This window comes from Diuraphis noxia, unplaced genomic scaffold, assembly GCF_037042655.1.
Source record: "Diuraphis noxia isolate RWA-SAM2 unplaced genomic scaffold, SU_Dnox_SAM2 contig0009, whole genome shotgun sequence".
In the NCBI taxonomy this organism is placed as follows: Eukaryota; Metazoa; Arthropoda; class Insecta; order Hemiptera; family Aphididae; genus Diuraphis; species Diuraphis noxia.
The window spans coordinates 529460-547678 of NW_028301719.1; the positions used below are offsets into that span (position 1 = coordinate 529460).

At 28.6% G+C, this 18219-nt stretch overlaps 3 protein-coding genes across 4 annotated transcripts; 1 reads left to right on the forward strand and 2 right to left on the reverse strand.

Annotated features, from left to right (window-relative positions):
• Positions 1–1852: 1852 nt before the first annotated feature.
• Positions 1853–8096, forward strand: LOC107164374 (alpha-L-fucosidase). The gene is made up of 10 exons (XM_015512169.2): positions 1853–2011; positions 2072–2359; positions 4256–4397; positions 4921–5027; positions 5128–5288; positions 5498–5699; positions 6187–6327; positions 6401–6566; positions 6639–6777; positions 6936–8096. The coding sequence occupies exons 2-10, from the start codon at positions 2113–2115 to the stop codon at positions 7038–7040; spliced, it is 1410 nt and encodes a 469-aa protein (XP_015367655.1). The 5' UTR covers positions 1853–2011; positions 2072–2112; the 3' UTR covers positions 7041–8096.
• On the reverse strand, positions 6807–11089 carry LOC149054186 (gustatory receptor for sugar taste 64f-like). Its single transcript, XM_089230542.1, has 7 exons — positions 10494–11089; positions 10246–10422; positions 8815–9083; positions 8137–8291; positions 7455–7626; positions 7253–7342; positions 6807–7152 (listed from the first exon to the last, which is right to left on the reverse strand). The coding sequence occupies exons 1-7, from the start codon at positions 10813–10815 to the stop codon at positions 7078–7080; spliced, it is 1260 nt and encodes a 419-aa protein (XP_089086668.1). The 5' UTR covers positions 10816–11089; the 3' UTR covers positions 6807–7077.
• Positions 11090–12134: 1045 nt separating this feature from the next.
• Positions 12135–16901, reverse strand: LOC149054187 (cytosolic non-specific dipeptidase-like). Of its 2 annotated transcripts, none has more exons than XM_089230468.1 (10): positions 16735–16901; positions 16424–16531; positions 15978–16152; positions 15389–15661; positions 15078–15307; positions 14536–14731; positions 14254–14475; positions 13320–13472; positions 12559–12660; positions 12135–12390 (listed from the first exon to the last, which is right to left on the reverse strand). In XM_089230468.1, exons 2-10 carry the CDS (start codon positions 16456–16458, stop codon positions 12340–12342), a joined length of 1437 nt encoding a protein of 478 aa, XP_089086594.1. In that variant the 5' UTR covers positions 16459–16531; positions 16735–16901; the 3' UTR covers positions 12135–12339. The 2 variants fall into 2 exon arrangements, with proteins under 2 accessions (XP_089086594.1, XP_089086595.1); XM_089230469.1 differs by lacking the exon at positions 16735–16901 and adding an exon at positions 16687–16705.
• Between the last annotated feature and the right edge of the window lie 1318 nt (positions 16902–18219).

Genomic DNA, 18219 nt, shown 5'->3' on the forward strand with positions numbered 1-18219 from the left:
GCTATAAAAATAATTTAGGTATAACAAATAACCTATAAGGCTATAACTAATAACTAACAATATTATTAATTATAAAGAGTATCTGGTCTCTGATATTACAGTAGAATAATAAATACCTAATATTATAATGTACATCAACATATATAATAATCGTATTGTACACTGTTTATAATATAATATTTTAAATATAACATAAATATTGTATATATTGGGATGATGTGAGTCACATCATTTGACTATGTGGGTCACAACCCGCTACCCGCATTATGGAAAAAAACTTTTATCATGTTATATCGGGCATGTACCGTTTCCGCCAAAATTTGAAGTGACCGATTCCGCCATCGCCCGTTTCCGCCAATTAAAAAACGTTCGATTCCCGTTTCCACCAATCTACCTGCTATGGTAAAATTATTATAATTATATATATTATAATAACATAATTTTCTACAATATTGTGAATACAATTTAATATTCTGTATTAATTGCAGTATTATTCGTATTATTTTCAACTTGAAGTAATTGTACGTCGTATATAATATGATAATATTAAATATTGGAAAATATATTTACAAATAATAAAGCAAATAATAATTACATAATATTTTGTTATATAGTTTTAATAAGTACAATAATAAAGTAAAAGTCACTTATTCATAAATAGATAAAGTAGTTTTATGGAGTAAAAAATGTTCTTATCGGTAGTTTCAATCTTATCGATTTATATACAATGATTCCATATTTAAGTAATAAATATATATTTTATAGAGTATGTATGGATAGGTGCCTAATATATATTGTATGTATGTGTGTATTTAAAGTCGCCTGCAGTATCATAGATTAATGTGTACAACTATGACTATCGCTTATTGCTCATTTGTATCTAACATCTCCTTATGTACCTACTAACGCATCATGTGTACGTAGTTTTAGTGAATTGAAATTAATTAAAACATTTTTACGATCGACGATGAACCGAAACACTTAAAATTTATGAACTATGAATAATAATAATAATTATTCCATAGCAGGTAGATTGGTGGAAACGGGAATCGAACCTTTTTTAAATTGGCGGAAACGGGCTATGGCGGATTCGGTCATTTCAAATTTTGGCGGAAACGGGTAATTCCCGTTATATCAAACGTAATTTCGTTTTTTTTTTTCAATTATTCAAATTTATTAAATTAATGAGCCGTATAATAATATGTTGTATACTTATAATTTGTAAATATTTATTTCATTTTTGAATTCTATATGGTCAATATTAATCAAAATTGTTCTCCTGATATTTAATTATCGGCCACTCTATAGTTTTGTAAAAGTTCACAAGTTCACTATAATGTTTCCAAACTTTCGTCTTACTTGCGGTAAGTATTGTATCTATAACCTATATAACGATTGCGAAATATTGTATGAAGAATTCGAACGTGTCACTATAGTGACAAGCACAACTAACGCGGATGTGTGTGCAGGTGCAGCTTGCCTCTATTATAATATACTTTATACACACATTTCGACCACTTTTCTGTCGTGACTTTATATCATTGTACCTCACTGTATATACCTACAGTTTATCAATATACGCGTAAATATGTGAATTCTACCGCGAAATTTTTTTTGCATTTTTATTTCAAATTCAACGCGTATACTATAATGGGTTGGACGTGGTCGTGAAAACGTATACCTGTTCTATATTATATACGTATAAATAGTCTGGTGGTGTTTTTGCGCTATTTACATTATAAGTATACCGCGGTTACGTTATGCAAATATCGCGCGGAGGACTGTCCGCACGACTGTTATTATACATTGTACCGCGTCCTGTGACCTCTGTATATTATAACTCCTAACCCGCAGCTGCAGTCAGTCGCACGCGAAACAACCGACGACGACGACGGCCTTGCGTTTGTGACTGTGTAGTGTGTAGGCATTTTAAACCAACGTAATTTTTCGTACCAAAATTTTCGCCGACTGCAGTCTACACTCTACAGTGTCGTCCGCCGAACTAGAAAGTGTACGATAATAATATTATTTATAGCGCAACACGAAATAATATAATATAATATAATATTAGGTATTACCTACCTGTACACTGTACGGTGCGGAGAAGGAAGGATGCCGAACTTCCGCCGCGTGACCGGAACGGTCTTCGCCGCCGTCGTCACCTCGTGGATATCCACCTCGGCGGTATGCGCAGCGGCTGCTTCTCCCGGCGTTCAGCGATACGAGCCCGACTGGACCAGCCTGGACGCCAGACCGCTGCCCGCGTGGTACGATCAGGCCAAGTTTGGGGTGTTCATCCACTGGGGCGTGTACTCGGTGCCGGCGTTCGGCAGCGAATGGTTTTGGATGAACTGGAGAGGTAAGCACTGTCGCACCGACTGCGTAGGTACCTACATTGTATATCAAACCCGATTTATTCTTTAATAATACATATTTTACTCGATTTCTGATTTTCGAAGCTTTTATATGCATTCTTATATGCATTCTCAAGGACCATAATATGTTATGTTTTCAACTATTTAGGTACAAATCACCATATAAGTAATTAATATGTATGATTTGAAAATCTAATTATTTGAAAATATGATCCTCTATTATTCCTTAATGTATTTAAAAATGTACAATAACTACAGAACTTGAACAAATTCATAATTAAAGGACAAAATAAGGATGAGCATCATTGAGCGTGCTTAAAAATCACCTTTATAATATATAAGGAGTAAATCGTATAGGTATGACACGTAACTATTAACTGCTTTATGCATTATTATTTAAATTCGTTTTGTTGTGGCGAATTATTCACAAAAAAACGAAAAATTAATCTAGCCTTTTTTACCATGTTTAATACTTTGTTTTTAAAATGTACCAGCTTTCACATCTAATACCTAATAGTCTTCCAATAAATTGCTTACTCAGGAGTTCTAAATAATAATTTAATTAAAACATACAAATTAATAAATAATTATAATATACTAATGAATTTGGTTTTGAATGTTATACGATATATACCAGTATTATTATTACTATAATATGTAGTATGTACACAATATTCTCGCTACAATGGTTCGATTTCTTCATAGTTAAACTGACACAATAACACGATATAATCACCTGCTACAATATTTAATCGTTATCTACTTATCTAAGTTTAGTTTTGACATAATTTCAAACGTATTTTCACCGAGATAGTTAGGTATTATATGGGAAAGCAGAAGTATTTTTATTTTTTATTACGTTTTATAGTTTATGTTTAAATTGATATTTTACATTTATGAAAATTCTTACCAGGGGCGTATTTAGATTTTTTTTTTTTTGGGGGGGGGGGGCTGTGGTATTTTCTCCAACGGAAATTCCCAATTCAGCCTATATGAGTTAGAAAATTTACATCTGGTAGGACATAATAAGCAGACTTCATAAACAATTCCTGGATTTCGGGGGGGGGGGGGGCTGAAGCCCCTTCAGCCACCCCCATGAATACGCTCCTAGTTCTTACTGAAAACGGACAATATAATTATTATTTCAAGTCGTTTAGCCGATATTAGATATACATATAGATTATGCCTAGTATATAATATAAATTTTTATAAGTATTAATAATAAATTTTTATGTGATAATAAAATTATCAAAATAATTATGTTCTGAATCACAATAGTAGGAACACATTTTTTCTATGTTTACCCGAGCGGTTTGTTTGCGTATATTTTTGTCGCTAGTGGCTACTATTATTTGCTATAAGTAGGCACTAACAGTACCTACTATAGTACTATATTGCTTTTATTTGCTTAAATTAACGTTTGTTCATGTAATCATTATAAACGTCTACGAACGATTGTCCATTGTATGTTTAACAAGGTAAAAGTAGTAAGTACACAACACTAAATATTTCTTTGGTGCTGTACTGCTGTGTACTTGTGTCTTATTAAAAACACAATAGGTACACATTCGTAGACATTTATAATAATTATACACAATAGACGTTAATATTTAAGTAGGTTACATTAAAAACCATTATTTATTAACATTTTAACCTTAGATAGATATTCATAGATATAAATGGATTAAAGGTTAATATTTTTGTACAAAAAAAATATTGTTGCATGAATATCTTGTAAGGTGGGTTAACGCATAAACGACAATAAACGATGGTTACCCCCCCCCCCCCCAAAAAAAAAAAAAAACGCCAATCATTTAATATTTGAATCGTATAATATTGTAAATTATGATTTTTCATACTTACTCTACGTGCCTATTCAGGTAGAAAGGGCGCAAACTATGTAAATTTCATGACAAAAAATTACAAGCCAGGTTTCACATACCAAGAATTTGGACCCCAATTCACTGCGGAGTTCTTCGACCCCATGCAATGGGCCAGTATCATCAAGGACTCCGGTGCAAAGTAACTACCTATACAATATTATATAATTATTAACGTAAGTTTTCATTTTTACAAACTGTACTTACGGAATCATTAAAATGTCTACGACAAAACTGATGGACATTACGCACATCACTACATCAGTAATCATAATGTATATACCCGCAATTTTTTGTCACACAAATATCAAAATTTGAAAATTATTAGCACTGCAACAGTGCAATACAACAAATTAGGGTGTTTTATACATAATACAGGGAAGCGGGGAAAAAATGAAGGAAAGCCCACCCAGCATTTATATATTTTCCAAAATAATAACTCGGGCTCGGATTTCAATACATTTGCATATTTTTTTTGGAATGTGTTATGGAATATGTTATGCATGTAAATGTAATTATATATATAATTTTTTTGTTTTTAGGTCATAAATGTATTTATTTTTATTTTTAGAGTATTTAATCTGACTCCAAATATTTAATTTACCTACCTATGTATAATGCTTGTATTTTTTGTTACATTATTGTATCTATCACATAATATATAGATACGTCGTCTTGACCACTAAACACCACGAAGGTTACACATTGTGGCCATCGAAAAAATCATTCGGATGGAATTCTGTAGACGTAGGACCCCACAGAGACCTAGTAGGTATGTAAATACAATTAATTATTATGGAGACGACAATTTTATGTCGAGTGACAATGTATTATCATATTATATGATACTATTATGTTTTTCATACGTGAAGGTGACCTGAGTAGAGCCATAAGGAGTTTAAATAAGACTCGGTTTGGGGTGTATCATTCATTGTACGAATGGTTTAACCCGCTTTGGTTACAAGACAAACAGTCAAATTTAACCAGCCGCACATTTGTGACCGAGAAAGTCCTCCCGGAACTATACGAATTGGTAAAAATATTGATGATTGTATATATATATATAAAAAAAAAATAAGGAGTGTACATAATAATATAATATAATTATAAGAGTAACCTACCCAATAAAAATAATAATAAACAGTCTTTATAAAATATGAAAATTATCATAAAGGCTGGTTATTTCATTGATTATCGTTGCAATACAATAATAAAAATGTGTCTTGTACACAATATATACAGGTGAACCATTATAAGCCGGAAATCATATGGTCGGATGGCGAATGGGAAGCTTCCGACACCTACTGGGATTCATTGAACTTTCTTGCGTGGCTCTATAACGACAGTCCTGTCAAAGATACGATAGTGGTGAATGACCGATGGGGTGGAGATACGCTGTGCAAACACGGTGGATTTCTGACTTGCGCGGATAGATATCAACCAGGTATCGTATATAATATTATAGATTTGAACAAAAAATTACATTTGATAAATTAATAAATGTAGGTACGCGTATATAGGTAGGTACAGACGTTACAGTATATGTAGGTATACAGGTTGAATGTTGATCCTTTTATCGAAGTATATTTATTACTCATTTCAAAATCTATTAAGGTTATCTTGTATAAACGTACAACGCAGCAAAAACTGTTTTTGCTGGACACTTTACTCTCTCTCTAGTCTCTGTATTTATAGAAGAATTACAAAAATTCCAAAACACATAGAGAAGAACTTCATCAGTGCTATAGCTCTGTAGTATATGTTTATGAGTAACATAATAAATACAAATTATAATTAAAAGTTATCAGTTTGAGAACATACGTTCTTTTCAAGACCTTAATATATTTTAAGTAATAGCTATACTAAGGTAGAAAATTAGACATTAGTACAGGTACAATTAGGTCTATGGTTACATATTATTTATATTTTAGGAAGGGTTGTTGGTCGAAAATGGGAGAACGCCATGACAATTGATAAGTATTCGTGGGGATATAGAAGGAACGCTCGAGCATTAGACGTGTACTCGATAAATGACTTAATCACCCAACTAGTCGAAACAGTAAGCTTTGGAGGTAAATTATACTCAAACTCTATAACAAGTTAGTTATTATGTTTATAGAGTGCAAAAAAAAAATGAATTTACAGGTAATCTGTTACTAAACATTAGTCCTACCAGTGATGGCATGATTCCTCCGTTACACGAAGAGCGTTTGCTACAAATCGGTCAATGGTTGTCGGTAAATGGTGAATCTATTTTTGAAAGCAGTCCGTGGTCGACATGTCAAAATGATACACAGCAACCAAACTTATGGTAAAACCGTAACAACAGTACTTTAAACGTTCATATATATTTATCAATAAATTGTATAAACTTGATTTTAAGGTATACGCGAGGAAAAAATTTTTCGACAATTTATTCAATTGTTTTACAATGGCCAGTTGGTAATTTACTCAACTCTGCGTGTCTGGACAAATTAGATATCGAGTCTATTGTTATGTTGGATACACAAAGTAAACTCAAGGTAATTTACCAAATAGATAAAAAAAAAAGTAACTTTTCGCATTCGTACATGTCTATAATAAGATATTATATATTCATATTTATAAGTGTATAGCGTATACACTAAATTGAATTACAATATTTTTATCACGTTAACTGTACCATTTTAAATTGTTACAGTGGAGTCAAAAGACAGAAGGTGGATTGATGATTAAGCTAGAAGATAAATCTAAAACCAAAACAGAGTGGGGATGGGCTCTACGGGTTACTTTGAACTCTTCGTAGAATGAAAATAATTAATTGAAAATAAGAAATTGAATTCTTAAGTGTTTTTTCGGGAACTGAATCCTCTCAGTTGTACTAATAATATTTCATAGGAAACAATTGTGCCAAACATCTAAAACAAAAATGTTTAATATGTTTTTACTGAAATGAACAAGTACAATTATTATTGTTAGCTAAAATTATCAAATTAAGTTCAAGTATACCACACTTACAGTTAATAAGAACCTTCTGGTCATTAAAAACATGTGACTCCCGGTTAATCCAATATGATCTTTTTGTATTTGTAATAAAAAAAATTCCACCTATTCAAATTTCATTATATATCAATAAATTACCCACTTACCCGGACCTACAGGCCACTATATATTATAATTATGTTTTTACAATTAAGAAACCATTATTAATTGAACTTGCCTCTTTACAAAATGATTGCTGTGGTATATTATAAAGGAATCTTTTTGGCAATTTGCTGCTCTCGTATATGTTCACGGAACATAAACATAATAAACATCCTCTCAATAAAGAAGCCAAAAACGAAAGTATGGCATGAACGCGGTGACTTAGACTATAATTTTCATTTGTTCGTCTGAATAATAATAATAATTATTATTATTTCAATATAAATTACTATGCTATACACGAGCTAAAATTAACAAGTTAAATTATTAGAAAATAAATATTTTTATTTTGGTTTGTTTAGACGTATATCTACTTAGATATTTACTTTAAATTTGTTTTTTTAATAATATCGTGAACCTATATATAAGATTGGTGTTTGGCCAGTATGATTTCAGTTTTTTTTCAACCTTGATATTATTATAGATACCTAATAATAATAATTTAATTTAGAAATACGTATAAGAACCATAGTTGTAGTTTATATTTTTTGTATTTTTGAAATTGAATTAAATTGTTTCCTATGCCTATTTGAACTTTATTGTATGAACACTTTAAACCCATAATAAATAAGAATATTGACTTTTAGTAACTACCTAAATACATATTTTTATAAATAAAAAAATTTGATATAATTATATTGTATTATGAGATTATAAATGTGAATTGTGAATTCTATAAATATGAAAAATACCCTTACAAGATGCCAAGGTGCAATTCTACACATATAATGTACACGTGTATTATCAAAGACACGCACAGCAAATGACAAAAGCAGTCGTTCAATAATCTGGTCAAATTGCACAGCCGCGTGTAGTCCACTCTCAATGTCTTCCATTGATCCGGCGTTAATTTCTGTATTAGTGCATACGATACGATTAGCGCACTTGTATTATAGCACAATATAATATTACAGTGGCGTGCTGAAGATTTTTTTTAGGCAGTTGCCTCAAGACTAAAATTTGAACTGGTGTGTGGTGTCATGTTGATATCATGTTAAAAACACAAAACATATAGCTAGGTACCTATATGGCTATATAAAATGAAATATAATAATATTTTGTTTTTTCGCTATATGTAAACAAATTATTTATGAGGCATAAAAATCCATATTTTGGTTAGTTATGCGGCATTATTTTTTTGTTTTGTACCAAGTTTAAAATTGTTCAGCACCCACTGTTAAGTAGGTATATAAAACAGTAAGTTGCCTATACTCGTAGTTGACATATATCTGCTACCTAGCTATAGATATGCATTATACGAATATATATACATGTATAACATATCACATATATATATTGTATATAGTCTATATTGTCTATATAGATATTATAACAATATTCACCGGAAAGGTATATTATGTATATCTACGATATACCTTGCCTTTGTGTGTTTTCATGCGGTCGTTGAATATCTGAAAGTAATTTCCCAACGCTAAACTGCCCATGATGATGATTTGGTCCGAGAAACAGAGGGTGAGAGTCGACACGGAATTGATGACCAAAGCCAACACAGCTATCCATGTGTTGTATTTAATTACAGTAAATACTTGTGGGAACATTTTCAAGACGTAAATTTCGAACACTTCGTGAGAATTCTCCCGTTTCGTCGTAATGATACCTGTCAACAAGTAGCTCCAATGTTCCACTGCAATTCAAAACAAAAATTGTAGGGCATTAGTGAAATTGTATTTAGGTACCTATAATAAGCGATAACTTTTTTTATACTAATTAGGTAGATAAGGTTAGTGTTGACCAGTGACGGTCAAATGGGGACGACGGACGAGTGGGACACCAGGATTAATTTTTAATGTTTAATATTGATAACCATAAATTATATTTTTAATTATTGAATACTGAATGTCAAAAATCTAGCCATATTCCCTCACCCCATGAATCATGATAACATCATTTGACTACCACTAGCGTGGACCTTGAAAATCTAAACCCCGTAAAACATTCTTTTTAGGGACCCCATACTTAAACAGTTTACATAGAAAAATACAAAGGCCTTAAAAGACTATTCAAAACAATATCTATTCATTATATTAATATCGTCAATATTAAATTCTAATAAATATATTGATTTATCATTTATTTATGAACCACTGTAAATGATTAGATTTTCAAATTCAATAGTTTTTAAGTATACATAGGTATTTAATCTATGTTTGAAAGATCTTAACGAAAACCAGTAGGTAGATAGACATAGGCGTGCGCAGACTTTGTTCACAGAGTATGCGGCTGATAAAATGTGCCCCCCGGGCCCCCCACAGATATAAATGCTCGTAAAATGAATGTGCATAACATTGTATTATAAACTTATGGCTGCTACTTTACTACTCTACTGTCACTTCTATTATATTCTATATGGTATCAACTACTCAACTATAATAAACATTATATATTATTATATAATATATTAATTATATCAGTATTTATACATCGTCTTTTCCAGGAAAATATAAATAGTAAATACCTACCTACCCAAACAATAAAACCCATATTCGGCAATATTCCCTTAAATTATTGAAAAACGTCCAAAATGAATTTAAAAACAATTCCATACTCCATATCGATGTCGTCTTACCATTTTATAATCCAGTCAAAATTATGAACTGAGACATTGTTCATGTGCCCCCAAGCGTCTGGCTGCAGGGTGTGCAGGCGCATACCCTGCATACCCCGTGCGCACGCCTATGTAGATAGATGTATCATACTACTTATATAAAATGTATAATACGAGATACAATAAAGGTCATCACATGTAAAACAGTTATCGGAAAATGCTGAGCTGTAAAGTATCTTACCGATCGAAAAAATTATACACACGATGGATATGAGAGTGAATTTCATCTTCAAATTCTTTTGGTGGCCAAAGTACCCCTCCACTTGTTCCCATTTGTTTAGGATATTGCACCAGTTCGTCGACAAGTTAATGAGCAACGCCATAGTGACGGCTGACCCACCAAAGAACAAAACTACACCTGTAACAAATTATCTTTATAATTGGCACGGCTATTATATATTATAACAGTTCATGTTTAAATTATTTGACCTCCGTTGAATATGTTGGCGCCGGTCTCCTTCATCCAACAGAAGCTCATAAACGTCATGATGATTTGACATACAAGCGCGAGCACCGACAGAACGGTCCTTATGCTGTACATTCGAAAACGGTCTTGGGATATCGGTATCAAACACAGATACTGGCCGAGTATTGTCGGGAAATTTGAAGCGGATCGGAACGAGTCGGATGGGATGTTGGGCACGTCGAGGAAGTAACAGGTGTTCGACTCGACGTCGACAGTCTTTTGGGGATTTATTTTGAATCGTTTGAAGTTATTTGACAGTTTCACTCCGAGAACGTTCTTCAACATGGCGTGAGTATTCGTTAAATTATATTAATAGTAAACATAATAATGTTATGTTTTACGCCGTAGGTATACTTCGCAAATACGTTTATAAGTTTTCAACCGCTATGTATATACAATAAATTATGTATGCCTTCTGGCTGTCGTAAATATAATTTACTTTGATTTAAATATTGTTTTATGTGTGTTGGATAAACTACAAAGTGCATTTTGATTTTTATCTTGACACATACACATCATATACCTACTGACAGATAAAAAATAATATTTTAAAAACAACTGAATAATTTATATACATTATGTTCAAGATGTTTATCAAATACATAGTGGCATGAACCATGATTAGTGATATAGTCAACAATGCCAACATAAGTAACATTTATAATCATGATTTATGACGTGTAGCTTTGAAGGTAGTAGCTACCTTGTCTGTAAACAAGTTGGAGTGGTCATGAGGAGAATGGTCATTGTGAGAGTTGGCATTAATAAGTAATCAGTAAAATATAAAAAAAATTTTACTGACAACTCACGAGTATAAAAATTATTCTTATTTATTGTTCTTAGATCTTAGTCTACGTCTCATTTTAGGGAACATTACACATATCATGGGCACTGTCTTAAATTTGTCAATTATTATTAAACAATGACAATTAATTTGTTAAAAATAAAATTAATAATAAGTACCTGTGCTTGTTTACTTCAAATTGATATCAAAATCTAAATAAAACAAAAACTAGATTCAAATTTTGTTGTTGGGTTTACAATTAATTTTGTTTATAGTTGAGAATATGTCTCAAATACTATTTATAGAATACTAAAATAAATCTATGTTTGATGCCAAGTTACGTATTAACCATTATTCATGACTGATAATTTGCTTGTAATAAATTGTTCTTAAGTATAAATAAAATTAATAGTATTGTTAAACTTATGAATTATGAAATAAAAATATAAATTTAATTTTAATATTTTCTTTATTGAATAAAATCAATTTTAATCAAATAAGCATAGTTAATAATATATTATTAACAAATTAATTGATACCGTTTAAAACAGTACCTATATATGTAATGTTCACTAATATAAGGTGAAGACTAAGGTCCAAGAACAATAATAAAAATAACTTATGGAAATTTAAATTAGATCTATTTATTATGCTTTATCGTTTTGATAGATTTACTTTCATTGAACGTCAAATTCATTTTAAGTTATGAAAAAACAATTAATTATTACGCCCCATACAGTCACACCTATAAATCTCTATTTATTTGTATCCTAGGTTATGATCTATTCCATAGTATTAGATTTGTGTATTAAATAAATAATTTATAGGAATAAGCAATTTAATTGTAAAAATATTCAACGATAATAACAAAAAATATCTAACAATACAATTCCATAATATATTACAATAATTCCATATTTTTCTACTATTGATCAAAAATTGTATTCACATATTATAAAATATAATATCCTTTTTGAAGATTAATTATTAAATGCTAAAAATAAATCATTAATATTATATCACATTTAATGTTTAATTTTAGAGACTTCATAGAGATATGCCGCCATCAGTTTGGTCTGAAACAAAAAAAATATATATATATATAATTTATAATAATATTAAAAATAATATATTGTCAAATTTTTTGTTGTTAAACTAATATAAACACTATGCATTATAAATATACAAATTACCAACTAAAACACATGCTAGTGGTTGTTTTTAAAACAAAATTTGGTACTTACTCCTTCAATGTAGTTGCGTACATCAATTTTTTCATTTTGTGAATGAGCACTATCATCACCAGCACCCATTGGTAACAACATTACACTCTTACCAGTAACTTCCTAGAACAATCAATTTTCAATTAATACTTTTATTGATAAACACATCCTTGAGTAATTTATATCTAAATCACAGTCCTCATTAACCATGGTTTTATAAGATAATATTGTGTCTGCTCAATATTTTAACATTCACATCTTTCAAACAATACATAAATATTTCAAAAAAATTTAGACATGGCTAATAAAAACTGCTATTCTGCTTCATAGTCGAATAATGATACCTCATATGCTACCTACTTAATTTTAATGTATATTAAATTTCATGAACCAAATACATTTAAGATATAACGAACTAAATAAAATAATGAAATATAAGAGTGTTGTTTGTTTTATCATATTTAAAAATTAATTTTCATACAAAATATGACTGTATATTATATAAAATTATAAAGTTACCTTTGTTTGAATTTTGTGCCACCTGTTGATGTACATTTTAAAGATCAATAATAATTTAAAATTTTTATTTACTAAAATTGTATTATTCTATAAATATTCACTGTAATCAAAATGAAAAAAAAAAAATAATCTAAAAACTCTAAATAACTGTTTGAAACCAGATGGATCATTTTGAATAACAATGTGAATAATATGTTTATGTATGATGTCATTAGAGGCTGAACAATATGCTCATGTAGAAAAAAAAAATATTAAATACATACTTGTAGAGTTAATGTAACAGGTATAGATCCACCGCATCTTGTATAGTCTGGTTCAACATTATAAACAGTTTTAGTAGCTTTATGAGCTGCTAAAAAGTGGTCATTGAATGGATCTGTTTTCCAAGGATTGCCACCTTCATTAACTGTGTATATCTGATAAATAAATAAAAATATTAATATTATAAAAATAATTCATAAATATTATGTAATATATTACGCAAAATACTACGATTTTAAGCTATACAAAATAATATAATAATAATTTTAATAATTATCTGTTAGATTTCATCAAGTAAACACCAAAGTGACACAAATTTTTAGTTAAATTCAAGTCAACCAGAGGTCAATATGACAATTAAGTAAAACTTTCTATTGTCTAACAATTATTAGGAAATAGAAAAATTGATTTACTCAATTTGTTATATTCCTAAATTAATATGTACAGTAAAAGTATAATTTTCATAAGAATAAATTTGGTAGGATCTACAAAACTTGAATCGGTTATTTTTAGTATTTAATAACAAAAAATAAAAATAAAAAATTCAAATCATAGACTATATATTTTTATTAAGTGTGTGATTTAAATAGTCTAGTTAGAAATATGTCTTTTTTAGAATCTCATTTTTTACAATCAGACATAAAGTCAGAACACATTTTTCAAAAGGCAGAAAGTCCAAAATGTCTTTTTAGTTTGGTGATTAAACTTTTTCTAAATATAGATATTTAATTGTTTACCGTGTTTCAGTTTAACAAATTAAACCAATGTACTTTTATTATAAAAATGTATTCATTCTATGTACAATTGTACATTGAATACACTTATTATGTCAAATTGTGTGATATAAACTACTCTCATAATATTGAAGATATTATATATTAATATTTAGAAATAAATTAACACTATTTAAATTAATAAGTACTAAAAATGAAATACTTTAAACTTGTTAGGGCTTTGTCGTTTTTCCCAAATACTTTGAACATAGTTTTTCACTATTTCTGTAATTCTTGATGGTATTTGATTTGGCACTAATCGAATGGAAAATTTTCCTATTACTTTACGTGGTATCACAGTCTTAAATCCAGGGCCTGAGAATGCTCCTTCAATTCCATGAACTGATAAACTAGGATATCTCCAATTGCTCATTAATAATTCTTCCTGAAATTTAAGTATCCTTAAAACTGTTTTATACTTACATTGTTTAATTTAAATACTAACTTTAGTTTCTTTCTGTGATTTAGATGCACCAATTTCATTGACATATGCATCTACATCAAATTCTATTTTTTCATACAATTTTTTTTCTTTTTCAGACAATGGTTCTACTCCTTCATCAATCCCCGGTATTAAAATGTTACCTTTTACATCCACCAATTGATTAAGAATATATAGTAAATCTGACATTGCTTCGTATCTAAAACAAAAATGTTATTATTAATATTATTTAAATTTTAACTAAAATATAGCTAATCTCAGAGTTGAAATCAAGATACCCACTGATATGAACGCAATTAATCAAACCTATGTTGTAAACATATATCTAATTTTCTTATTTAAAAATCAAACCCAATTATTACATAATTAAAAATTTATTTTTAGTGATAAATACATAAATTATAGTCCATGGTAATAGATTCTCATTTGTATCTATAGACTTTTTATAATATTTTAAACTGTTATTGATAATAATATAATAAAATTAAAATGTGAACCATAAAACATAAAAAAAATTCTTATAAGTAATTTTTGCTATTGCTTACACTGTTCCACCATACATTCCACTGTGCAAATCCTTACTAGAACCTTCAACTTCAACAAAGAAGGAGGACATACCTCGGAGTCCATATGTTAAACAAGGTTTGTCTGTGCCCAACCAATAACTATCTGATATACATACATAATCAACATCTTTCAAAAACGATTCTTTCTTTTGTATCAGTAGTTCATCTAATCCAACACTACCAGATTCTTCCATTCCTTCAAAAACAAACTGCAAATCAAATAATTTATCATTAAGTAGGTACATAATTAATGATTTATCTATCAATGTTAATATTATGTACATTCTAACCTTTAAATTAACAGGCAAATCAGTTCCAGTATTTTGGTATGCTTCAATAGCATGAAACCATCCAAGAACTGGACCTTTGTCATCTGAAGAACCTCTTCCATACAATTTTCCATTTTTTTCGGTTAATACAAATGGTTCACTAGCCCATCCATCAGAAATGTCAGCTGGTTGCACATCTAAATGTCCATAGAGACATATTGTGGTTTTAGTTTTGTCATTGCCTAATGTTCCTATTAAGACTGGTGGAAGATGAACTTTCTTATCATTTAAAGTCTAAGATAAACAAAATTTTATACAAAATAGTCAAATAGTTTTAATTTTATTATTTATAAATAATAAAATAAAAAATGCAAGATGAGATTGATTTAAACAATCAAAATATTTTTAAATTATTTTTCTAAGACAAGTATTTAAAATAACATAAGGTATATTTAGAATTTAGCAATTTTTTAAACCAGAAAACAAAATTATTATTTATAATTTCATAATTATTTAATTCAGATTTAAAAAATTATTGAAAACCTTGTTTAAACTTTAAACTGAGTTTAAACCAGTTTTTTTTTTTAAGTTGTAATTATTTTATTAATACCTGTTGGCCAATATCACATAGTTCAACATCAGCACCTAATGCTTTTAATTTTGCTTGAGCCCATTGCATCATTTTAATGACTTCATTTCTCAATTCAGGATCAGCTGATATGGATTTAATTGAGACTGCCTGGGATAATGTTGCCAAAAATTTGTTTTTATGATCATCAACGTATCTATTATAATAAATTAGAAAACAAAATCAAACAGTTATAAGATCATTTTGAAACAATTTTTATTTATTATAGTAGGAGGTATGTCAAAATTTTAAAAACGACTCATTTAATTTGATGAAATTTATTGTGTAATAATATGTGTATTATTAATTAGGTATTTCAACATATCTTTACTACCAAGTAATTGGTATATACATAAGATATATAGAAATATATTTTAACAATATAAATACAAACCTAATATATTATTATACATAAAAATATGATTTACCGAAAAACATCTGTTAATGCATGTGCTGACTCCATTTTAATCTTAAAAGCTCGAAATTAATACAACAATGAATGGTAATATTTTTCGAAGACAAGACTGTTGTAGAAACTAAAAATAAAATCACAACCATTAGCTGAATTTTAGTAAATAATTAGATAAGTATTAAAAACAATAATGACAAAATATGGGTAATAGCTATAATAGTATAGTAGCCAATAGTAACTATAAAATATTAATGAAGATAGAAAATTATTGCTAATTACTATGTTCCACAATTATAAAAAATAGAATTGTCTGTGCTGCATACTTACAGTAGGTATAACTAATTTACACTGAGTTAAACAACAGACAGATATTATATGTTTAATAGGTACGTTGTTAACATAGAAAATAGATAATAGCATAGAACTGAACAGTGAACACGTCCTCACAGTTTGTTTTTAATAATTTATATATATTATTAAATATAAATTATTTGAAACCCTCTCCACAATTCCACATACAAAAATAGTAAATTATACAAACTAAATACGTTATCACTGTTGGTTTAGAACAATTTTATCACCAAGGCCATGTGTCTATAGCCGTGGTAGTTGCATAAAAGCACAGAACAATAATCATAGTATCATACTTAAGACCTAACTACATATAAATTATTTATATTTTAACGATTAATATTTATATTAGAGATATATTTTTACGAACTTCCTATTACATATTATATTATTATATAATCATGTATAATATACACTTTTTATATATTTAACTATTCAAGTGTGCAAAAATATTTAAAATAACAATTATTTAAATTATCACGCTATTAAACGTTAAATTAAATAAACCGTACCTACCCCTTCTTTAAACATAATATCATGTATTTATTTTATAATAATACAATAATTATAAATTTACGATCATTTTATTGTTATAAAATTAATAAATAATATTATGTTTGAAGATAGGTACGATACGATTTATTTAATTAAATATTTAAGAGCGTGGTAATTTAAATAATTATTTCAAATATTTTTTGCACACACACAAAAGTATAATATATAAAAAGTTATATTATACGTCATAACATAATAATACAATATGAAATAGGAAGTTACGTAAAAATATACCTCTGATATAAATATAAAAATTTTGATTGTTAAAGTATAAATAATCTATAAGTATTTAGGTCTTCAGTATAATGTAATTATGATTTAAAATTATTAATATAATCATTTTTATCTTACTTTCTTTGACATTTTGCACAATTATCAATTATCTTAAATTTAATCGACAAAGCTTAATAAAATTTTCAAATTATCGGTGTGTATCTACTATCCACCATAAATTAATATATAAATAAATAAAATACCTTGTGAAAATTGTAATAATTAACACAAAGATATGTTCTTGTGAATAATTCGATTATTTTTATTTTGCGTATCATTAATAATAAATTAATAAAGGTCAAAACGCTATTGTAAAATTAATTTATACTTTATAGCGTGTGAAAATATTGACCTCTTATATTAATCTCTTTTTTATGATATTTACTGTATTTTCGGTTAATTTGTAACTGTTTTGAAAAAACTTTAGGAGATTGAATTTTAAGCGTTTTGATCGATCAGTGACAACTGTGATCAATATTATATACAAAAATAAAATGTATAAATTTAATTGCATTAATTAAGTAAAAGGAAAACTGCACATTTTTTGAAATATAACAATAAATTAAACAATACATGGCCACATAGGTACTAACTGCCATTTAAATTAATTATGGCTTTGTTACTTTAAATATC

Excerpts from the sequence above, each read along its gene's own strand:
- LOC107164374 (XM_015512169.2), top strand. The coding sequence starts at position 2,113 with ATGCCGAACTTCCGCCGCGTGACCGGAACGGTCTTCGCCGCCGTCGTC. Across the intron at positions 2,360-4,255 it reads GTTTTGGATGAACTGGAGAG|GTAGAAAGGGCGCAAACTAT; the intron begins GTAAGCACTGTC and ends GTGCCTATTCAG. Across the intron at positions 6,328-6,400 it reads CGAAACAGTAAGCTTTGGAG|GTAATCTGTTACTAAACATT; the intron begins GTAAATTATACT and ends ATGAATTTACAG.
- LOC149054186 (XM_089230542.1), bottom strand. The coding sequence starts at position 10,815 with ATGTTGAAGAACGTTCTCGGAGTGAAACTGTCAAATAACTTCAAACGA. Across the intron at positions 10,423-10,493 it reads CGCCAACATATTCAACGGAG|GTGTAGTTTTGTTCTTTGGT; the intron begins GTCAAATAATTT and ends AATTTGTTACAG. Across the intron at positions 9,084-10,245 it reads GTGTATAATTTTTTCGATCG|TGGAACATTGGAGCTACTTG; the intron begins GTAAGATACTTT and ends TTTGAATTGCAG.
- LOC149054187 (XM_089230468.1), bottom strand. The coding sequence starts at position 16,458 with ATGGAGTCAGCACATGCATTAACAGATGTTTTTCG. Across the intron at positions 16,153-16,423 it reads GCATTAACAGATGTTTTTCG|ATACGTTGATGATCATAAAA; the intron begins GTAAATCATATT and ends TTATTATAATAG. Across the intron at positions 12,391-12,558 it reads TACGCAACTACATTGAAGGA|ACCAAACTGATGGCGGCATA; the intron begins GTAAGTACCAAA and ends TTTTTGTTTCAG.